The following is a 19638-nucleotide window of genomic DNA, read 5'->3' as shown; positions in this document are numbered from 1 at the left end:
GCTATAGCTATTTAAAATTGACTTTTAAAGCATGACCCAAAGCCCACCTTTGCCCAGGGTGAGGATGGGTGTGCCAGCTGTGCCGCCAAGGCCACTCACATGGAGTTGTGCCACAATGAGGTGGCACTGCTGCTTCCAAAATCACCTCCCACCAGGAGTAGCTGCTGCTGCACTTTGAGCAGCTGATAGAAGTGAGGACTGGGTGGAGCTGGGGCTCCCCAAGCAGCTGCTCCTTGGTGTCAAAGGGGAGGGAACCCTGCCCGAGCCAGAGGGACGTGGGGACAGCCATGGATCCAGGAGTTGTGTCCTGCCTGGGCAAAGCACATGCCTGTCTGGTGTAGAGGACACACTAATACATAAATCACAAGCTCTGAACTATCTTCTCAACTTTCTAGTGTGGACAAGAATATAAAAATCAAACCCAGGCTGATTATGTGTTCTATTCACTGCATTTTAGAAGTCTTGACTGGAACAGCTGAGCTTGGTCTCACTCCCTACAGCCAGGTCAGCATTGGATTTGAGGACAAATTCTCTAAGTAGCTGGAGTCAGGAGCAGTCCTACAAAGGTGGACACTGGGTTGGACTGGGTTATTGCAGGCCTGCTTTGGAGTAAGTGTCAGACTTTAAATTTAACTCACGTGATCCAAGAACTTTATTGATGCAGCAGGCACTTCACTTTACATTAACCCAAGCCCAGAGTCCAACATTCCTTCAGCACACGTTCAAAGCCGCCGTTCTAACAGCCCTTCTCCCACCCTCAGCTGCAGGATCTTGGCCTGGACACAGCTACCTTGGGACTAAGCAGGACACACAGGAGCTTGTATCACCACACCTGGCTAAAGCAGCATCTGAAATACCTGTTCACTTACAGTAATAGGAGGCAGGAGTGTGCCTTCTCTCTGCCTGTTAAAGAAGGGAGCAGGAGAATGTCTTGGCTCCTATATGTGATAGTCGGAATATGCAGGAATACCTTTACTCTTCCCCCACCTTTATGGATAAAAGCATTCCAAGAGGAGGTTACTGCAGGATTTCAGTAGGTTGCAATCTCTAATAAAGATGGACCAGTGTAATTTCAGCTCATTCCTTCTTCTGAGTCCAAACCTGACCGTCACCTCTGTCCAAGTTAACAGTCTTTACACAGTCTTTCTTGCTGTGAGAACTCTTATTATGGAGCCCAGGCCTCCTACTGCCAGTGCCTGTGGGAAAGGAGAGAGGTTACAGAGTCATCACGTCCCACACAGAACAAACACTGAAGAGTTTAGCCACAGAAGGGACTATGGCTCTTCTCCAAAATTAGAAACTGTCATTCTCCACAATCTAACCATCTTTTGGATCTCGAGGGCTCCAGTGCTGCATGTCACTGACAGAGCAGAATGCCTCACCTCCCGTATGCCTGAGGAGATGGAGGAGAACAAAGGGCTCACTTCAGGTTTCATTTGTGTCCCTCAATGTGAACAATGTTTCCTTCTGAAGTCTAGAAGGTGGAAGTGATCATGAAAAAATAAGCTGACTGCTGAAAATGGGGCATTTGCTTTGCAGCCACAGTCCAGCAGAGCACAGGGATCTGAGAGCAGTGTGAGACACTGTGCTGGGGAACACGACTGGACAAATGCAAACACCCACCTGGAGCAGGACTTGCAGGTGCTTCAGGCAGGTTCCTGAGCTACCAAACCTGCCACAGCCTTTTTCAGAGGACAGACTGGTACTACCACTGAGCTGACTCCACTCTGAGCAAGCCACACATCCTACCGGTACTGTTGCAAAGCAGAATACCAGGCTTTAAACCCTGCCCAGCCTACTCAAACCTGCCTTATTCCTTTCACAACAGAGAGGATGAGGTGCCTTTCATGTCCCTACACGCTCTGAGTTCCAGTCAGGGTGGTGGTGTGTCACCTCCCACGCTGGGAGCACCACCCACGCTTACCTGAAAGCACCTCAGTGGAAACAACAGGAAAAAAAGAAATGAAAGAAAAACAAGCAGAAACATGTTCTTTGCTGTCCTGAGAAACTCCCTCCTCCCTTGTCAAGGCTTGGCAAAGCTGGTGACAGCAGCCAATAGCTGGAGTGACACTACATCAGCTTTATGTGCCACAGGAAAAAGCTCTGCACCTTGGGAAAATGACACCAGCACTCACAGCCCTGCACAGAGAGCTGCAGCATTCCCAGCGATCAGTTTTCCTAGGAGCACTGACAGCCAGGACTTCAGCTAAAACCCCTGCAGTGGGAGAAGATTTCACTTGGGTTCCTGCCCGGGGGCAGTGGCATCCAGCAGCTGCTTCAGGGATGTGCCTTGACCCAGAACGTGCCTCATCCCATCACAGACAGGGAAGGAGGTTCCACAGTCAGCTGCTGAACACATCCCACATTCCCTGTTTCACAACTGACATTCCACAGAAACACAAGAGGCCCCTGCTGCTCCCCAGTGGAATCTTTGGAGACCTCAGAATCCTCTCCTAAGCAAACCAAAAGGGTTTGTTAAACCCTGTGACTCAGCTGATGCAAAGTGCCAGAGCTGAGGCATCCTGAGCCCCTCAGCAGCAGCTGCCCCGTCCCTCCGGTCACATCACCACTTCCACCCCTTCTCTTGCACACTCTGGGTGCCAAAGGCAGCACGAGGCTTTCTCCAGCAGGGAGAACTCCCTGCCATAAGTCTCCTCTCCCCATGGCAGAGGGTAAGGTTTGAAATACAGGCAAAGGCTTTGTGAATGCAGGCTCAGAGACCAAAGGTAAAAGGAAACACTGAGCTCAGGGATGAGGCCCTGCCATCACCTGCTTCTCTTCAGGGGCTCTCCTGAAACCACTGACCAGGAGCCTGCTGAGCCAGGAGTGCCCCAACACGTACCTTTTCATGCCACTGAAGTAATATTGCACTGCTGTTTTCTGTTGGCTTTTCAAATCCTTTATAAATGTACTTCATTAACAAATCAACACCGTTTCTGTCTAAGGAGTTCACCGCTTTTAAAAGATGTAAGGACTTTAAGCATCGTTCCCTGGGCCTGTTCCTGGGAAGACAAGGCAAAGAGAGAAGATTGAGGACAAGAACAGTTGGGAACAATCCCGAGACTCGTGTTTGGCAAGAGACAGCCACGCTCCAGGCTGGGTTATTTCTGTAAGCGAGGTGAGCAGTTTTGGGGTGAAAGGAGGAAGGGTTAAACACACGGGGATCACCCATGCCAGCACAAGCTCATTAACCGCAGCGGCGCCGCTCAGATCGGTGCGGTGCCGCTGTCACCGGGAGCGCCCCAGCACCGCCCTGCCCGGCCCCGGCCCCGGCCCCGGCCCGGTACCTTTACGGCCTGGCTCCTGCTGCTGCCCGGGGAGCTGCGGATGGCGGTGTGGAAGGCCCGGAGCGCCTCGCCTGTGCGGCGGCGGGTCAAGGACTCAAACGGCGCTTGGAACAGCCCCGCGCTCACGGGCGGCTGCGGGAGAGCCCAGCACTGCCCCGGCCCCCGGCACGGACCCGGCCCCCGGCGCTGCCCCGGCCCCCGGTGCTCCCCCGGCCCAAAGGATATTGCCTGAGCAGCGCTTCCACCTCGGGGCTGGCATCGGGCTCGGCCGCCGCCGCCTCCTCGGGCTCCTCCACGAAGCGGTTCTCGTCGTACTGGTCGATGTCGAGGCGGCGGAAGCGGGACGAGAGCGTGCTCCGCGCCATCGCCGCCGCCCGGCCCGCGCCGCGCCAGCGGAAACGGCGCCGGCCCGGCGGAACCGGAACCGCTCGGCCGCCCCGCCCCGCCCGCGCTGGGGTCACACACAGGCACACACACACAGACACACAGACACACACACGCACACAAAGACACAGACCGACACGACATAGACACACACATACACGCAGACAGACACAGACACACACACACACAGACACACAGATAGACAGACATACACACACACAGACACACAGACAGACAGACAGACAGACACGGGGTCAGTAAGAACACAACAGAGCCTGGAAAAAATCCGAACAATGACTTTAATGTACAAATCCCGTCGCTGCAGCAGGTGCGCGAGTTTCATCGGGATCCCGAGGAAAACGGAACAAACCGGGAACGGGGAACAGCCCTTCGACCGCTTTATTGGGATCCACGTAACACTCGGAAAAGGCTGGCAGCACGGGCAGCCCCGGCCCCGCCGCACACCGGGCACTGACTTTGCTGCTGAAATTTCTTAAAACTTACCAAAAACAAAAAGCTGAACGAGAGACGGGCCCAAGTGGCTCCCGGAGCGCGGTGGTTAAAGGAATTGGTTCATCTTAACCCAGGACTAGGCGAGGACTACATGCAGTAGTACAAATCTCAAGGACATATTACAAATACTCTGAAATTAATCTAGGGGAGGGGGGAAAAAATTGCTACAGACACCATAATACACAATAAATTTAGATAATTTAAAAATAAAAAAGGCAAGAGGCAGCATTTCAGCAGCAAAGTGCTCAATAAAAAGTATATTGTAAAGGGGCAGGACAGGGAGAGGTGACAGCAGGCGGGCAGGGGCTCAGAGGAAATACGGCGTGGTTGTCCTGGGGGGAATGACACGCTCTGAGTCTGGAACTGCGCGGAATAACTTTGGTTCTCTTGTATTTACATCTTTAAAGACCATGATGGAGGCGATGTTCCCGCAGCGGTAGCAGTAGTTGGGAGCTGACCATACCGTTACCAGCTTCTCATCAAACATGAATTTGTATCCTTCATGGACGAGCTGGTGTGCTCTGCAGATCAGCTTCAGGTTGTTGATGTGAACAAACTGCAAGGGAAGGGGAAGGTCAGAGTGCCCCGCTGCCCACACAGCATCCTGCTCCTGGCCTGGCCTTGCACAGCAGCAGGGAGAACAGAGCAGGGGGTCTGGAGATCTGAGCGGTGAGAAACCCCTGTGAAATACAGGTGGCAACACCCGAGCACTGAGGAACAGCACGAAATCCAGGCAGCGGGGCTGTGCTGTCCCCAGGCTCAACCATTCCTGAACGACAATTCAGGGCTGTTGTGATGTGGCCAGGTCAGAGCCTGGCAAGGACAGTGTGTGTGGAGCCCTGAGGACTCTGCTCAGTGTAGACACAATGAAATTAACTCAATAATTGCTTAAAAAATGGTATTTTTCTCCCAGATCCTTAGGAAAGCATTCCACACAGAGCCCAGGGACACTAGTGAGTCTCATCACATCACACTTTTCAAAACCACGATGGGTATTAGTACAGATGGCAGTTACATTTGTGCTTTTAGGTTCAAGTGCCTCATGTTTTCACCTGGCACAAAGCTTCCCCACCACGAGTTACTGGCAGAGGTGTGACAGGGGAGTTCATTGTCTTGCAGTGCCCTCGATCCACTCAAACATCACACTGAGCTGAGTCCCTTAGTTCCCCCATCCCCACATGTGGGTTGTGTGGCTCTGAGCAGCAGCATTACCTCATTGGTGACCTTGGCCCCAAAGAGCCAGCCTGCCCCACGAGGGCTGATGGCCCACGTGTCCACGTCCTCCGGGTCCGACCATACCAGGTCACAGAAGGCGCCTTTGTGAGGGATTTCCTGGTTCCGTTCAATGGTCCGGATCTGGTCGAGGGTCTTGATGTCTGGGGAGAGGCCCCCGTGCACACACAGGATCTGCTCGTCTATTAACTGCAGGGAAGTGAGCACAGAACACTCAGCACTACTGCCAGGGGAACCTGCAGCTCCCATTTGGACAACCTGCTGGTGGTGTTAACCTGGTGTTGCACTTACAGCTGCTATTGTGAGCATGTCGAAGACTTTGGTACAGTATCTCCAGGCATTGGCGTTCCCGTATTTGGTTTGGCACTCGTCTGTTGAAGACAATGGTTTTATTCCTCATGGGTCATGGCAAAACAGGCAACACAGGCAGAGCAAAGACTGAGAGCAGAACCTGCACACTCAGGTGTGTCCCACGAGCCCTGTGCTGGCTCCTGCTGCTGGCCAGGACCAGCACCAGCAGCACGAGGGACTGAGCACCTCATGCTCTGCCTGTGCAACTGAATGTGGCACCACGAGACAAGCACAAACCCCATGTGCCTGAGGAAAAGAGCAGCAAGATCTGCCTTAAACACATTCCAGTTCAGAAACACAATGACCATGTTAACACATGGCAGCATTGGAGCCCATGTCCCACCCAGCCTGTGGAGAGCCCCGGGTACCGTGGCCTTGCCAGCAAGTTTCCCAAGGCAGAGCAGCTGCACACATGTGGCACAGGCAGGACTCACCGTAGAACCCGTACACCTGGGTGATCTGTCTGCTCTCGTGGTTGCCTCGCAGCAGCGTGATACGGTCAGGCCACTTGGCTTTTAGTGCAAGGAGGTACGTGAACGTCTCGAGGCTGTAATACCCTCGGTCTACAAAGTCCCCCTGAGGGCAGAGACAGCCGTACATGGAGCAGGAGTCACCCGAGAAAGAGCACAGTGACACATCTTCTCTGAACTCCCCGCTCACACAAAGAAACCTAGCGCTGGAGGGCAGCCGGGACCTGCCCGGTCCCACGGAGCTCTGGGCACTGGGTGTCAGGTGTGTGCTGGGCACTCCCCTGCCGCCTCCCTGCCGTGACCCCGCGGCCCCGGCCCGGGCAGGACGCTCTGCCTCACCCGCGGGGCTCCCGGCGGGGATTTCAGCCCTAAGCCCCTGTCAAACCGCGCCCGGCGCACGTACCATGAAGATGTAGTTGGTGTCGGGGACCTGCCCGCCGGTCCGGAACAGCTCGCACAGGTCATAGAACTGCGGGGGGAGACAGGCGTGAGGGGCACCGGGCACCGGCACCGCCTGCGGCCCGGCGCTGCACCGGGAGCGGCCGGGCCCGGCCTTACCTGCCCGTGGATGTCCCCGCAGACGGTGACGGGCGTAGAGACGGGCTGGACGTTGGACTCCTCCAACAACAGGTCACAGACATAGTCACAGAGGCGCTGCGGGAGGGAGCGAGGCGGGGTCGGGGTCAGCGCCAGGGACCACCGGCACCGCCCGCTCCGGCCCGCCCGGCCCCGGCCCGCCCCCGCCGGTCCCGGCCCCGCCGCCGCGGCCGCACCTTGAGGTCGTTCTCAGGCAGGTACTTGCAGAGCCGCGCGATCTCCACGTACTTGTCCAGGTCCAGCGGCGCCATCTTGGCACGGGATCGGCAGAAGCGGCCCCCCCGCCACTTCCGGGCGGCGGAGCGCGCCGCCGGCGCGGGCGGAAGCGCAGGGCACTTCCGGCGGCACTTCCGGCCGGGCCGGGCCGGGCAGCGGGGCCGCGATGGCGCCGCGGGCGCTGCCGCTGCTGCAGCCGGGACAGCGGCCGCGCCCGGGACAGTGGTGAGCAGGACGGGGGCAGCGGCGGCACGGCGGCGAGCGGGGCGGGGGTGGTGGGCGGACAGCGATGAGTGGGGCGGGGGGAGCGGCGGGACCCGCGCTGAGCGCCGCCCTCGCCCCGCAGGTACCGGCTGAGCCCGCGCGGGGAGCGGCCCCGCGGCCGCGTAGGACTCGGCTGCCTCCTTCTGCCCGGCCGCGTCCTGCTGCTGGGCGGCGCCGACCCCGCCGGGGCCTTCTCGGACGCGCATTTCGTGGAGCTGGGTGAGGGCCGGGCCGGGGCGGGGCTGGAACCGGGATCGGGAGCGGTCCCGGGTGCGATCGCCTGTCCCCTCCGCAGCCCCGCTCCGCTGGGTCCCCGCCGCCTGGCGCGGACTGAGGCCGCGCTACGAGCACGCCACGTTCCTGGCCGCCGCCGGCCCCCCGCGCCTCTGGGTGTTCGGCGGCGCCCAGCCCGCGGGGAACCGCAGCTGCGTCCAGGTGCTGGACCCCGGTGAGTGCCCCGGATCCGTGCCCGGAGCGCGGCTGGCCTTCGGGGCTCAGGCGTGGCTTCTGTTCCCGTGTTGGTGATTTGGTTAATCAAACGTCTTAACTAGAAATAGGAACGTGGGAGAGCCCTGCAGTGAGGGGCGTGCAGCCACAACCTCGGACATTCCACACGTCCTCGGCGGCCATCGGGGCCCGTCTGTTCGTGTTCGGGGGTGGAGACAAGGGAGCGGAGCCGGTTAAAGACCAGCGACTTCACGTGTTCGACACAGGTGCCTCCCGCGGGCAGCGGGGTGGGAGCTTTGCCCTTGGGCTTTAGTCGGAGGCGAGGAAGTGCTGAGCTCTGTTGGGAGATGGTCCCATTGGGTGGGTGGCTGTTCTTCTCTTGACAGGCCCTTATGTTCATGTGGTCCCTGGGAGTTCAGACCCCGTGGCTTGGGTGGGAAGCTCTGGGGCTGCTGGTCTCTAGAATTTCCAGAGTTTTCTTCCTAATGCACATGTACTCCAAATTTTAGCCACCCTGACCTGGTCCCAGCCAGAGACTCACGGTGATCCCCCTTCTCCTCGGCACGGACACGCCGTGGTTGCAGTTGGGACCAAACTCTTCATCCATGGAGGTTTAGCTGGAGATGTTTTTTACAGTGACCTGTTCTGCATTGATACAAGTAAGTGTGGATGGAGGTACAGCAGGGCAGTACCTGTGTGCGATGTGCTTTGATTTGGGGGGACATCTTTTTCTGAAACAATAGTTCTTAAATGCTTGAAATATTAGCCTTTGTTTAAATCAGCTGTGTGGGGTTTGTATAACACATAACCGTGGATGTGTTGTTCTCCTGCACCAGATGACATGAGGTGGGTGAAGATCCCAGCCACTGGGGACGTCCCTGCAGGACGGGCATCCCACTCCTCAGCAGTGTTCCAGGACCACTTGTACATTTTTGGTGGAATAGGTCCAGATGGGACACTGGATACTACGTACAAGTATCACACAGGTGGGGAGCTGCTCTCAGGGGTGCCAGGTTTGATGCCAGGCAGCTGGGGAGCACATTACCTGCTCAGGTCCTGGGCTTCCCCCTGGAGTTACACCACTGCAGGATTGAATGCTCAAAACTGTTTTAATTAATGGTGTTGCTGTCTGGTGTGTGGTGGTTAAAGCTGTGACTGTATCTTTGCCCTGCAGGAAGGCAGCAATGGACACTCCTGCAGTTTGAATCTCCTTTGCCCAGCGGGAGGCTGGACCATGCCATGTGTGTCATTCCCTGGCAGGCTGGGGCACACAGGGACACAGGAGAGACCCCAGCTGGGACAGAGCCACCTCTGTCAGCAGGTGTCAGAGCCGAGCCCCTCCAGCAGGGCCTGGCTGAGGGCTGTGCTGAAGACACCTTTGTCCATCTGCTGTTCGTGTTTGGGGGGATGGACACACAGGGGCAGATACACAGGGACTGCCTGGTCACCCTCATTGAGTAGTGTCCCACAGCAGCAGCCTCCTCCTGTGGGGTTAATTCTGTCCCTTAAGCACATCCTTACCCTTGGGCAGCTGGCACGGTGCTGACACCCCTGGGGGACAAGGGCTCTGCCTGAACATGGCCCTGCTGCAGCCCCAGCCCAGGGAACAGGGCAAGGGTGCTTCAAGGCACTGCTGGAGCTGGCAGCAGACAAGGTCATTCTGGACTTAACTAATCCTATGGATTGGATAAGGATCAGTTAAATAAAGAGACCAAATTTCAATAAGGCTTCTTTTTTTTGGAACCTTTATTAGGTATAAACTACTTTTCAGTCTTCAGAAAACTGGTCTGTTTCATGAGACTTTATTAAAGCTCTGAAGTTTTAATACTGCAGAAAAACAAAAATAAGCCAAACTCCTCCCTCACTGCTGGGCACCACCACTACTTTAGGCATTGGGTTCTGCTGGATAACCTTTCTCTCCCAGATCAATAAAAGCTGCCCCTTGAGCAGTTACTCAGGCTTAATCCCCCCTTCCTTATCAGGATCTGTTGTAAAACTGCAGAGAGGTATAAGTCCACCTGCTCCCTTCAGAAACTGAGTCTCAAGCTCACTCCAAGGCAACACAGGCCCAGCTCCTGCTTTCAAACCTCCCACTCTCCATAAGCCCATGAAAGGTGACCTGGAGGGGGTGAGCTGCACTCCATCCTTCTTTAGGGTCAATCCAGATGTTGACTGGAGCTGGGTAATGGAAATCACAGAACTAGAACAGAGTCCAGTGTAAATAACAAATTTATTGTGGTCACTCCAGGTAGAAAAGCTCTACACTAAGTTCACATGACCAAGTTGTTAAATAGAATGTTCCACTGCCAATACTTCTACACCCACATTTACACTCCCACCCCACTCCCCTCCCCAGACATCGAGCAACTGCTAACGAAAAGCAGGATACAGCCACGTCGGGCTAGCGGTTCCAGCTCCACTCACGAGTGAAGATTCAAAGTTACATTCCAAATTAAAGAGTTCAATATTTTAAACAAGTGTTCCTGAGTCCAATATATACACACACCACATTCGGAGACGCCGGTATCTACAACTCATCCTTCTCTGCTGCCTCCTCCTCACCGGGCGGGGGACCAGCACTGCCGTACAGCTTGCTAACAATGGGCTGAACCACCTCCTCCAGCTCCTTCTTTTGTGCTTTGAAATCTTCTATGTCCCCATCCTGATGGCTTTCCAGCCACTCAATCTTTTCCTCCACTGCTTTCTCTATTGTTTCCTTGTCCTCAGAGGACAGCTTCCCACCCAGCTTCTCCTTGTCCCCAATCTGATTCTTTAGGGAATAGGCGTAGCTTTCCAGCTCATTGCGGGCATCGATGCGCTCCTTCAGCTTCTTGTCTTCCTCGGCGAACTTCTCGGCATCGTTCACCATCCTCTCGATCTCCTCTGGCGTCAGGCGGTTCTGGTCGTTGGTGATGGTGATCTTGTTCTTGTTGCCGGTGCCCTTGTCCTCGGCCGTGACGCGCAGGATCCCGTTCACATCGATCTCAAAGGTGACCTCGATCTGGGGCACACCGCGGGGGGCAGGAGGGATTCCCGTGAGATCGAAGGTGCCCAGGAGATGGTTGTCCTTGGTGAGGGGACGCTCACCTGCCAGAAACAGAGACAGAGTTACTTTCTTTCCCAAACCCTAAGTGACACAGTTCCATGAACTAAGTATCTACAGGCTTTGTGGCAATAGAGAACAAGAGTGAAAACCCTACAGCAGATTCCAGCTGTCACATAGGACACCAGAGGTGACACCCACCTTCATAGACCTTGATGGTCACAGTTGGCTGGTTGTCAGAGGCTGTGGAGAAGATCTGAGACTTCTTTGTGGGAACAACAGTGTTTCTTGGGATCAGCTTGGTCATGACACCTCCAACAGTCTCAATGCCAAGAGTCAGGGGACAGACATCGAGCAACACCAAATCACCTGGAACAGATCAAAGCCAAGACTGTGAAACAACTTCCACACAAAACACAACACTGCAGACAGGATCCCGATGCCTCAGGGGCACAGAACTCCAAGGACTGGAAAAGATCCAAGTGTGTCTGCATTTGCTTGTCAGTGCCCAACATCCACTGTTGAGTGAACTCTCTTAGGTGGCAGTGAAGGTGTAGTTACCTGTATCCTGGTCCCCAGAGAGCACCCCAGCCTGGACAGCTGCGCCGTAGGCCACAGCCTCATCTGGGTTAATGCCACGAGAAGGCTCCTTCCCATTGAAGAACTCTTTAACGAGCTGCTGGATTTTGGGGATGCGAGTTGATCCACCCACCAGGACAATCTCATCAATATCAGACTTCTTCAGGTCCGAGTCTTCCAGAACTTTCTGAACAGGCTTCATAGTGGAACGGAACAGGTCCTGCAAAGACAAAAACCCAAGGACTGTGAGACTGTATTCCCAGCATGCCCCATTGTGCAGCCCTAGGGGTACAAAGTACAACCACTATGGAACAGAGATGCCAATCTGAGGCACAGCCTCAGCAAGGCCCAGCTCCCTGGCAGGCAACAGCTGCCTGCTTACACAGAGTTATTTATACTCCAAAGTGCAATGTCACAGCATGAGATGCTGCACATTCCCAAGTCCCAGTGCAGAGCTGAGGCTGTGTAACTTTACCTTTCTAAACTTACCATGTTCAGCTCCTCAAACTTGGCTCGAGTGAGTGTCTCTGAAAAATCTTCCCCTTCAAAGAAGGACTCTATTTCAATCCTGGCCTGGTGCTGAGATGACAAAGCTCGCTTGGCCTTCTCCACCTCCCGCCTCAGCTTCTGCACAGCTCTGTTGTCCTTCCTAACATCTTTGCCAGTTTTCTTCTTGTACAGCTTGATGAAGTGCTCCATAACACGCTGGTCAAAGTCTTCTCCACCCAGGTGAGTGTCACCATTAGTAGCCACAACTTCAAAGACTCCGTTGTCAATCGTGAGGAGGGACACATCAAAAGTTCCACCACCCAGGTCAAATACAAGGATGTTCTTCTCTCCTTCTCTCTTGTCCAGTCCATAAGCAATGGCAGCAGCTGTCCTGTACAGGGAACAGTCTGTCAGAGCTGGGGGTGCCAGCCCAGAGCTGCCCTGGGGCAGGACGGGGCGAGGTACTCACGGCTCGTTGATGATCCGCATCACGTTGAGCCCTGCAATGGTGCCGGCGTCCTTGGTGGCCTGGCGCTGCGCATCGTTGAAATAGGCTGGCACTGTGACAACAGCGTGGGTCACCTGGGCAGGGAGGGAGGAACAGCCTCGTTACAGAAATGACAGAAAAAACGATCTGTAAGTTGTACCAGCCACTCTGAGCAGTGCTGGGAACAGGCAGCCCATCTTTAGAGATGAAGACCCAGCAGCAGCACCTTAGCCCATTGAACAGGGCTGCTGAAGGGGCCTGCAGCACTGACTGTGGTTTGGGATGGCAAGGTCAGTCCTGACTCAGCCTACCCTTCCTCCCATTTCCTAAAGCTGCTAATCCAAGTTATTACCAGTGTTTTCCATGCACTTACTTTCTTCCCCAAGTAAGCCTCTGCTGTTTCCTTCATCTTTGTCAGGACCATTGCAGAAATTTCTTCAGGAGCAAAAGTTTTTGTCTGTCCTCCTCCAACATCGACCTGAATATGGGGCTTGGCTTTCTTCTCAACCACCTGAGAAGAAAAATGGATACTGTCCCATTCAACTATCCAACCCTTTCCTGTGGTTCCCTCTCTCGGAACATCAAGCAAAACCTCTATGACAAGCATAACTTGAGTGCAGCTAACACCAGGAACTGTTGTTTATATACCAATCCTCCTGGGGAGCACTGTGAGCAGATGGCCCTTCTGACCAGAACTGCATTTCCTCTCATCCAGTCCCCCATCTGTGAACTCGGGGCCCACCTTGAAGGGCAGGTACTTGATGTCCTGCTGCACGGAGGGGTCGTTCCAAGTGCGGCCGATGAGCCGCTTGGCATCAAACACGGTGTTCTCCGGGTTGGATGTGAGCTGGTTCTTGGCAGCATCCCCAATCAGGCGCTCCCCCTCGGGGGTGAAGGCCACATAGGACGGTGTGATGCGGTTCCCCTGGTCATTGGCGATGATTTCCACGCGCCCGTTCTTGAAGACGCCCACGCTGGGGTTGGGGGGAGCGAACGGTCAGGCGGGGCCGCGGCCCGCACAAATCCCCCCCACCTCCCCTTCTGCTCCTCCCTGCGCCCTCCCGGGCCCCGCAGCCGCTTCCCCGCGCCTCCCGTGGGCCCCCAGGCCCTGCCTCCCAGAAAGGGGCCCAAGCCCTGCCCCTCCGCCCGGCCGTCCCCCCGTGCCCTGCCCCACGCACCAGGAGTAGGTGGTGCCCAGGTCGATGCCCACCACCGTGCCCACGTCCTCCTTCTTCTCCTCGTCGTCCGCCCAGACGGCGCCCAGCGCCAGCAGCGTCAGCAGCAGAAGCCTCATACCGACCGCTCACCTGCGCCCACCTACCGAGAGCCGCCGGTTACACAACGGAGGCGCCACGTGCGTGGCCGCCCCACCTCACCCCTCCCCGCGCCGCAACCACCCTCACCGCGCCCGGCCCCCGCCTCGCGGAACGACCCCCGTCCCCAGCTGATCCTCCCATGACCTCAACCGCCATCCCCCCCTCACCGGCCCAGCCCCGCGCGGCCCTTATCGCGCCCGGCCCTCACCGTGCAGGAACGCCGCGCCCCGATCGCCGCTGATCCGCCAGGCCGCGCCGCCCGCCCTTTTATACCCTCCGTTACCTCTTCGTGGAGCCTCTCCATTGGCTGCCGCGCCCTCGCTGGAGCCTCTCCATTGGCCGGCGGCTACCAAGCTGGCCTCCCGCGATTGGCGAGAGCCGCGCGACCGCTCCGCCGTGCCCGGCGCGCCCCCCTCGCGCCGCCCCATTGGTTCCACCCGCCGGCCGCGGCCACAGAGAAGCGTGAGCCAAGCGGAGCGTCCCCATTGGCTGGGCGGGACCAAGGCCGCGGGGTGGGGGGGGGGGGGGGCACTTCTGGAAGTTTCCATGGTTACCGGCCCGGGGGGGAATAACCCGCCTGTGGAGGGGGGTCGCCGCTGCTCCCGGGGGCACCGGGGGTACGGCCGGTACCGGGGCACAGCGGGAGGGAGGTGCGGACAGGTTGCAGCCGCCCGGCATCATGGCCGGGCCATGCGGGGTCTCCGGGCAGAGCCCCGTCCCTCCCCCGCCGGGGATGAGGTGACACGTGTGTGCCCAGCGCCCTGAGGCGACACCGGGACCCGTCCCACCAGGAGGTCGCGAGGTCCCGCCATGTCGCGACACCAAGCCCCGCATGCACAAGCCGGGGCCGGGCGGAGCGAGGGCTGACGGCGGAGCGCAGCTCCGAGAGCGGCCCCGGCTCCGCCCGGTGCCGGCCCTCGCCCGCTCCGCCTCTCCCGGCCCCGCTCCCGCCGCCGGCCCCGGGACTACAAGTCCCAGGAGCGCCGCGGCCGCCTGCGCAGTGCCGCGCCCGCCCGGGCCGCAGCGGGAGCCGCCGGGGCGCTGGCCGGGTAGGGACACGCTCGTATCCCGCGACAGCGCTCGGCTTCCTCCCCGAGGAGGAGGAGGAGGGAGCGGTGGGAGGAGGAGGAGGAAGGCCCGGGGCCTGACAAAACCCTTTGGTTTTTGCAGGGAAGCGAGAGGGAAGGCGGGCAGCCGAGGAGAGACGGAGCCGAGCAGGGTATGTCGGGTGGGTTTATCGCGATAGGGCGCCCGGGAGGCGGGGGAAGCGGCGCGGGGGCGGCGGCAGAAGTTGTTGGTGCGGGTTGCTGGGGGTTCGGCCGTGCCCTTCTCCCCCTGCCCTGCCCAGCCCAGCCCAGCCCGCCCCGGCTCCGGGCACCGGGCACCGGGCTCCCCGCGCGGGGACATTCGCAAATTGGGAGCCCTTGGCAGCGGGGCCCTCGCGCCTCCGGGAGCCGCTCGCTGCCGCGTCTCCTTCATGGCTTTTGTGTCGTGCAGGTTTAAAACTTGAAACTTGACGAGTGCGGTGACTTCCCTTTTCGGTTACTCACAGACCCCCTAACGCTGCAGAACTCGATCCAGGCAGTACCAGGTTTTTTTTCTTGCAAAGTCATGATACCGCGCTCCTGAGAGCTGTTGGGATGGAGCTCTCGGAGCGAGCATGTGACACTACTCTTACTGATAGGTAAAGTGCTATTTTGGTGGCCGATGCAGTTGACTCACAAGTAGAAGCTGCAATTTGAAGAGAATGGAGGGGAAGTGGCACGGGCAGTATGTGAAATGTGAAATCCTCTGTAAAAGCAGCAGGATGGCGGCTTCGTGAAACACTTTTCAACTGCTGCTGCCGAGGAGGGTTCCAAAATATTTAAGATGTTCCACACAGGGGTTTTGATGTGAGATTTGTCAGATCATGGAGAATACACTCTCCTCAGTAACAGCTGCCCTTCCTGGTGGATCAGAAGGGAGCTGCTCTCAGGAAAACAGGCTGGGAACAGGTTGGTTTTGTCTGTTTGAGCAGCTTCAAGTTCTGCACTTGTTCTGACTAAAAGTTTGTTAGTGTGACCATCACCTACAGGGAACTAGCTCCATTTTCTAGCATCACAAGCAACTGGAATAGATTTTAGCCTGATTATGTGCTTTTGTTGATTTTATGCAACATGACAATGTCATAATAGATAATTTTAGTAGCCAGCTGATGCTGAGCTTTGCTGATGAGTTTATTATGGGGCATGAGAAACAAGGTGCTCCTTGCAGGTAGATGGACAATATGTCCATGGCTGGCTGAGAGCAGCCTCTGGGCAGAAACAAACGTGAGGGATGAGTTCCTTATTAATGTCAATTAGACAGTGGACCTGCATTTTGTGTGTCGCACAAATGACACACAAATGACAGTGTGTTGGAGCTGGTGGGTGTTGTAACATGAGGGCTCAGCAGTGAACCCTAGGTCGTGGTAAGCCATCCTACTGCAAAAAGAGCTCTTTTAGCTCAACTATGGGAGACAGGCAGTTAGCTTGTGTAAAGAAATAAGGGTTGAATAAGGCTTGTGTAGAGAAATAAGGCTTGTGAGAGTCTACTATAAATAATATTGAGGAAAGAGGTTCATCAGGGCTGAGTTAGCTTAGGAGCCATTCAGGTTTGCTTAGGAGTTATTTTTCAGCAGGATGGAGTGACTTTGCCTTGCCCTGCCCTGCCTACCTTAGATGTGCCCAAACTTGCTCTGGAAGTTGAGTCTTGCATAGTGAGACTCAGGAGGAGCAAGTAACCTTGAGCAGGAAACACAGGAGGAGGAAGGAGGATCTGGTGTACCAGCAGTATTCACCACTTTATTTAATCTCTTTTCTGTCAACTGAATCACAGAAATGTGCAACAGAGATGTGGCTTGTTCTTGTATGTCACTGAACAAACCCACAGACTTAGCAAGGTGGAGTTCAGCACCTGAAAATTCAACGTCATGTTTTCCAGGACCTTTAAGAGTGGGAAGCAATCCTGTGTTCATGAAAGGATAGACTGCCTTGGGTTCTGAACAAATGTGTGCTGCCAGCAGGGCAAGGCATCTCGGATGCTGTCAGGTCATGCAGTCTTTGTTGTTGATATGTGGAGCATCATGAAGGGAAATTGTTTGAGTTGTTGAGCTAAGCTGCTCTTGCTGTGTCACAGTTACTTGTAGGTTCCTGAGTAGTCTTGAAATAACCGACAGAAAATGGAAATGTTTTCATATCAACACAAAATTTCAAGATTGAAAAGTAATCTGCACACAGCACAATCTTAAATGTCTGTTGTTCCTTCAGCCACAGCAGGCTGTTGGATATCTAAATATCCTAAAATATCTCCTTTATACAGCTGTGTACAGATATCTGCTATTCCAGGCATGTGCATGGTAGTCATAAACCAGGTTGTTGGATAATTACCAGCACCTTTTTGTTTATGAGCAGCTGATAAGGTAGTCAGACAAACCAGGTTCTGGAACAGCAGAGGCTCTGCTCTGGAGCTGTTCTGTGTCACTGAATGGCTGTGACCAAGTGCTGCAGACTGACCCTTGTGGAGCCTGGTCAGAGCATACAGCCACTGTCTTTTTGTACTGTTGCAAAGGGAAGAGATTTTGGGGAGGAGCAGTGAGTGTCAGGTAGGTGTGTTAGTGGTACAATAGTTTCTTCTTTCAGGACAAGCTGTGTTGGTAATACCAGTATCTGAAGAGAGGAATAGTATGTGCATCTTGCCTAACTGGGTTTTTTGGGTTTTCTTCACTGAGCCTTGCTGAAGTGGGTTAAACTGCTGTTTTACATCTCTGGTGTTCTCAGGTGTCTGCCAGAGGTGAAGACAGAGGTGTTTGTGCTCTTGCTTGCTGTGCATGTGTGGCTTCAGAATACTTCATTTAAAAACTGGTGGAAGGCAATGATGAGGTGTTCCTCTCCACAGAGCTGCCTCTCAGCAACAATCCTTGCAGTCAAGCCACTTGGATTTTTATGGAGGTTACCAAGCCGGGGAAGCTGCTGATCCCACTTCTTTGAAATAGGGTGAAATAGGGTGAAAGCTGCTGTCATGCCATTGTCTTCCTGTGGATTGACAGGAAAATCCTGTGGATTTTCACAGTTCTTGACAAAGCAGTGGTGCACAGTAACCTGCTGTGGCTCAGTTCTGGATCAATTCCCCTCTTGCTTTCGTTATTTCTGGTGTTCTGCAGCAGAGGCAGAGAAGACACACACGTGGGTAGTGGCCAACTGATGGGATGTTATCAGGTAGTCACAGGACCAGTATATTTAGCAGCACAGATGCAGCTAAGGGTGCTCTTTGGAGCCTTGTTTTGGGCCTGGAGTTCAGAGAGGCAATTAGTTTAAAAGAAAAAAATCAGAATGCACAGCAGTTGGCAACTTCCCACAGCTTCCCAGGGCCTCAGTGTCTGTGGAAGGGCTGAGATGCTCTTCATGAGGAGGTGCCCAAGTTGTTCTTCTGTTGGGTGGTCACCTCACTTTCCAAGTAGGGGTGAGGTTTCTGCTGTCAGTTTTTTTCAGGTGGCACCACAAATGGTACAATACAGGAGTCTGACCCCTTTTTGCTGGAGAGGTGGATTAATGCATGTGTAACATGACTCTGGACTGTGGGGGAGTCTTGTTTGCTTCCTGAATATTAACTTAGTATATTGAATTTGAGTATTTCTTCTTTTTTCATTGTTCCTAGCTCCAGAAAAGGTTACCAGAGATGTAACTGCTGTTTTGATGATCATACCTTACCACAAAAAGTCTCTTGTTTGCAGGACACTGTTGTCTCTTTTGCTGATGGGGCTTTTGGTGCTTGGTCTGACTCATGGGCAGAGGGGGAAGGAGCAGAGCATCTTCCTCAGAGGCTTCTTAGGGAGCTTTACCCATCCCTGATGCTGGAAACATCTTCTCTAATGAAAAAAACCCAGAGAAAGACCCTGAGTGAAACTGAGAGACATCACTTGTAAGTGTAGGAAACACTTCAGGAGCTGTTTAATCAGCTTCTCTACTCTTAAATGGGTTTGTAACCAGTGACACAAAAATAGAGACTTGTTTTGGAATCTGGCAAAACAAAGGCATAGATCTGTAGGCAGAGGCAGCAGGCTGTTCATAGGGGTACTCCATGGGGTCTCCCCTTCCTTCCCAAACTCCCCAAGCAAGAGATCCACCTGGACTGACTTTCTGTCCAGGAAAGTAGAGACTGTAGATTGACACCTGAAAGTGGAAAATGCCCTCTAAAACTGCTCAGGTTTGATCAAGTATGAGCAGCTTTTGAGCACAGCCCTGCAGTGGGAAGCTCTGAAAAGGCAGGAGGCAGCTCTGCAGTGTGTTTTTATGGATTCAACTTCTTTTTCTTGGCTGGTAGCAGTAGCTCACAGCCTAAAAACTAGTTACTACTGTGTTTGCAGGCAGTAGCAAATTTACTGCTGGGTTGTTTTTTTTCTGCAAGCTCTTAAATTCTGAGACTAAAAATAAATTTGTTGCAAGAAGTTGTTATTTGTTTCAGAAAGAACTTTGGCAGTAACAGCAATGTTTCTTCTTCTAATCATTTCTCTGAGACTGTCCTAGTTAAAAATGTCTGAATTAGCACATCCTTCAAGTTCCTGTCGTAATCTCATTTTTGGATGCATCAGCTGTAGCCTCTGGTTAGGGTTGCTGAGTTTGGTTTGGGGTCTTTTTGAGTTTGGGGTTTCTTTTAAGGAGCTTTATACCCAGTTTCCTGTGTTTACTAGGAATGGCCTTTAAACCTTCAGGAGTAATGAAATTGCCATTTTTTAATGCATTGTGACAGCTTCTCTGTTCACGTCTGCCTGGCTTCTGGTTGAGAGGTTAAAACTATAGATGAAAAGACTTAATTACACAAGGAGCAGTGATGGTTGTCAGTGCACCTGGTTGTCAGGCTGAAAAACCCAACAAATGGGAAACCTGTGCCTAATTAGGGAGCTAATCTGTATTCTTCAGTGAGGATCACCTCTTGCTCTGCTGAA

General features: G+C 54.6%; 4 protein-coding genes across 6 annotated transcripts in view; 1 reads left to right on the top strand and 3 right to left on the bottom strand.

Moving 5' to 3' along the window:
• Nucleotides 1–634: 634 nt before the first annotated feature.
• Nucleotides 635–3720, bottom strand: ARPC5L (actin related protein 2/3 complex subunit 5 like). Its single transcript, XM_056505003.1, is given in 5 exon segments — nucleotides 635–1196; nucleotides 2843–2960; nucleotides 2962–3002; nucleotides 3288–3360; nucleotides 3513–3720. Coding segments are annotated over 5 exon segments (435 nt in total). The 5' UTR covers nucleotides 3653–3720; the 3' UTR covers nucleotides 635–1133.
• A 231-nt stretch (nucleotides 3721–3951) lies between these two features.
• On the bottom strand, nucleotides 3952–7604 carry PPP6C (protein phosphatase 6 catalytic subunit). The gene is made up of 7 exons (XM_056505269.1): nucleotides 7012–7604; nucleotides 6797–6892; nucleotides 6642–6707; nucleotides 6203–6344; nucleotides 5709–5788; nucleotides 5397–5606; nucleotides 3952–4740 (listed from the first exon to the last, which is right to left on the bottom strand). Exons 1-7 carry the CDS (start codon nucleotides 7519–7521, stop codon nucleotides 4492–4494), a joined length of 1353 nt encoding a protein of 450 aa, XP_056361244.1. The 5' UTR covers nucleotides 7522–7604; the 3' UTR covers nucleotides 3952–4491.
• A 2369-nt stretch (nucleotides 7605–9973) lies between these two features.
• HSPA5 (heat shock protein family A (Hsp70) member 5) lies at nucleotides 9974–14129 on the bottom strand. The gene is made up of 9 exons (XM_056505268.1): nucleotides 13885–14129; nucleotides 13539–13677; nucleotides 13103–13334; nucleotides 12734–12871; nucleotides 12343–12455; nucleotides 11874–12264; nucleotides 11367–11604; nucleotides 11007–11174; nucleotides 9974–10849 (listed from the first exon to the last, which is right to left on the bottom strand). The coding sequence occupies exons 2-9, from the start codon at nucleotides 13652–13654 to the stop codon at nucleotides 10290–10292; spliced, it is 1956 nt and encodes a 651-aa protein (XP_056361243.1). The 5' UTR covers nucleotides 13655–13677; nucleotides 13885–14129; the 3' UTR covers nucleotides 9974–10289.
• Nucleotides 14130–14658: 529 nt separating this feature from the next.
• GAPVD1 (GTPase activating protein and VPS9 domains 1) overlaps nucleotides 14659–19638 on the top strand; it is a 29488-nt gene continuing 24508 nt past the window's right edge. For 2 of the 3 annotated variants that reach the window (XM_056505266.1, XM_056505265.1), the window contains exons 1-2: nucleotides 14674–14725; nucleotides 14847–14895. The gene's annotated coding sequence lies outside the window, so the exon portion shown is untranslated. Of the gene's footprint in view, nucleotides 14726–14846; nucleotides 14896–19638 lie in introns of all 3 variants that reach the window. The other variant, XM_056505267.1, reaches the window with a different exon arrangement.

This window comes from Oenanthe melanoleuca, chromosome 17 (assembly GCF_029582105.1).
Source record: "Oenanthe melanoleuca isolate GR-GAL-2019-014 chromosome 17, OMel1.0, whole genome shotgun sequence".
NCBI lineage: Eukaryota > Metazoa > Chordata > Aves > Passeriformes > Muscicapidae > Oenanthe > Oenanthe melanoleuca.
This window is presented reverse-complemented; position numbering and strand designations above follow the sequence as displayed.

What these genes read in the sequence shown, in the direction of transcription:
- PPP6C (XM_056505269.1), bottom strand. Translation starts at nt 7,521, where the DNA reads ATGCGCGTCCGAGAAGGCCCCGGCGGGGTCGGCGCCGCCCAGCAGCAG. An exon ending in ACACCAACTACATCTTCATG is followed by an intron (nt 6,345 to 6,641) that starts GTACGTGCGCCG and finishes CTCTGCCCTCAG; the next exon opens with GGGGACTTTGTAGACCGAGG. An exon ending in ACATGCTCACAATAGCAGCT is followed by an intron (nt 5,607 to 5,708) that starts GTAAGTGCAACA and finishes ACTTCCCTGCAG; the next exon opens with TTAATAGACGAGCAGATCCT.
- HSPA5 (XM_056505268.1), bottom strand. Translation starts at nt 13,654, where the DNA reads ATGAGGCTTCTGCTGCTGACGCTGCTGGCGCTGGGCGCCGTCTGGGCG. An exon ending in TCAAGTACCTGCCCTTCAAG is followed by an intron (nt 12,872 to 13,102) that starts GTGGGCCCCGAG and finishes TTTTCTTCTCAG; the next exon opens with GTGGTTGAGAAGAAAGCCAA. An exon ending in AGTTTGAGGAGCTGAACATG is followed by an intron (nt 11,605 to 11,873) that starts GTAAGTTTAGAA and finishes TTGTCTTTGCAG; the next exon opens with GACCTGTTCCGTTCCACTAT.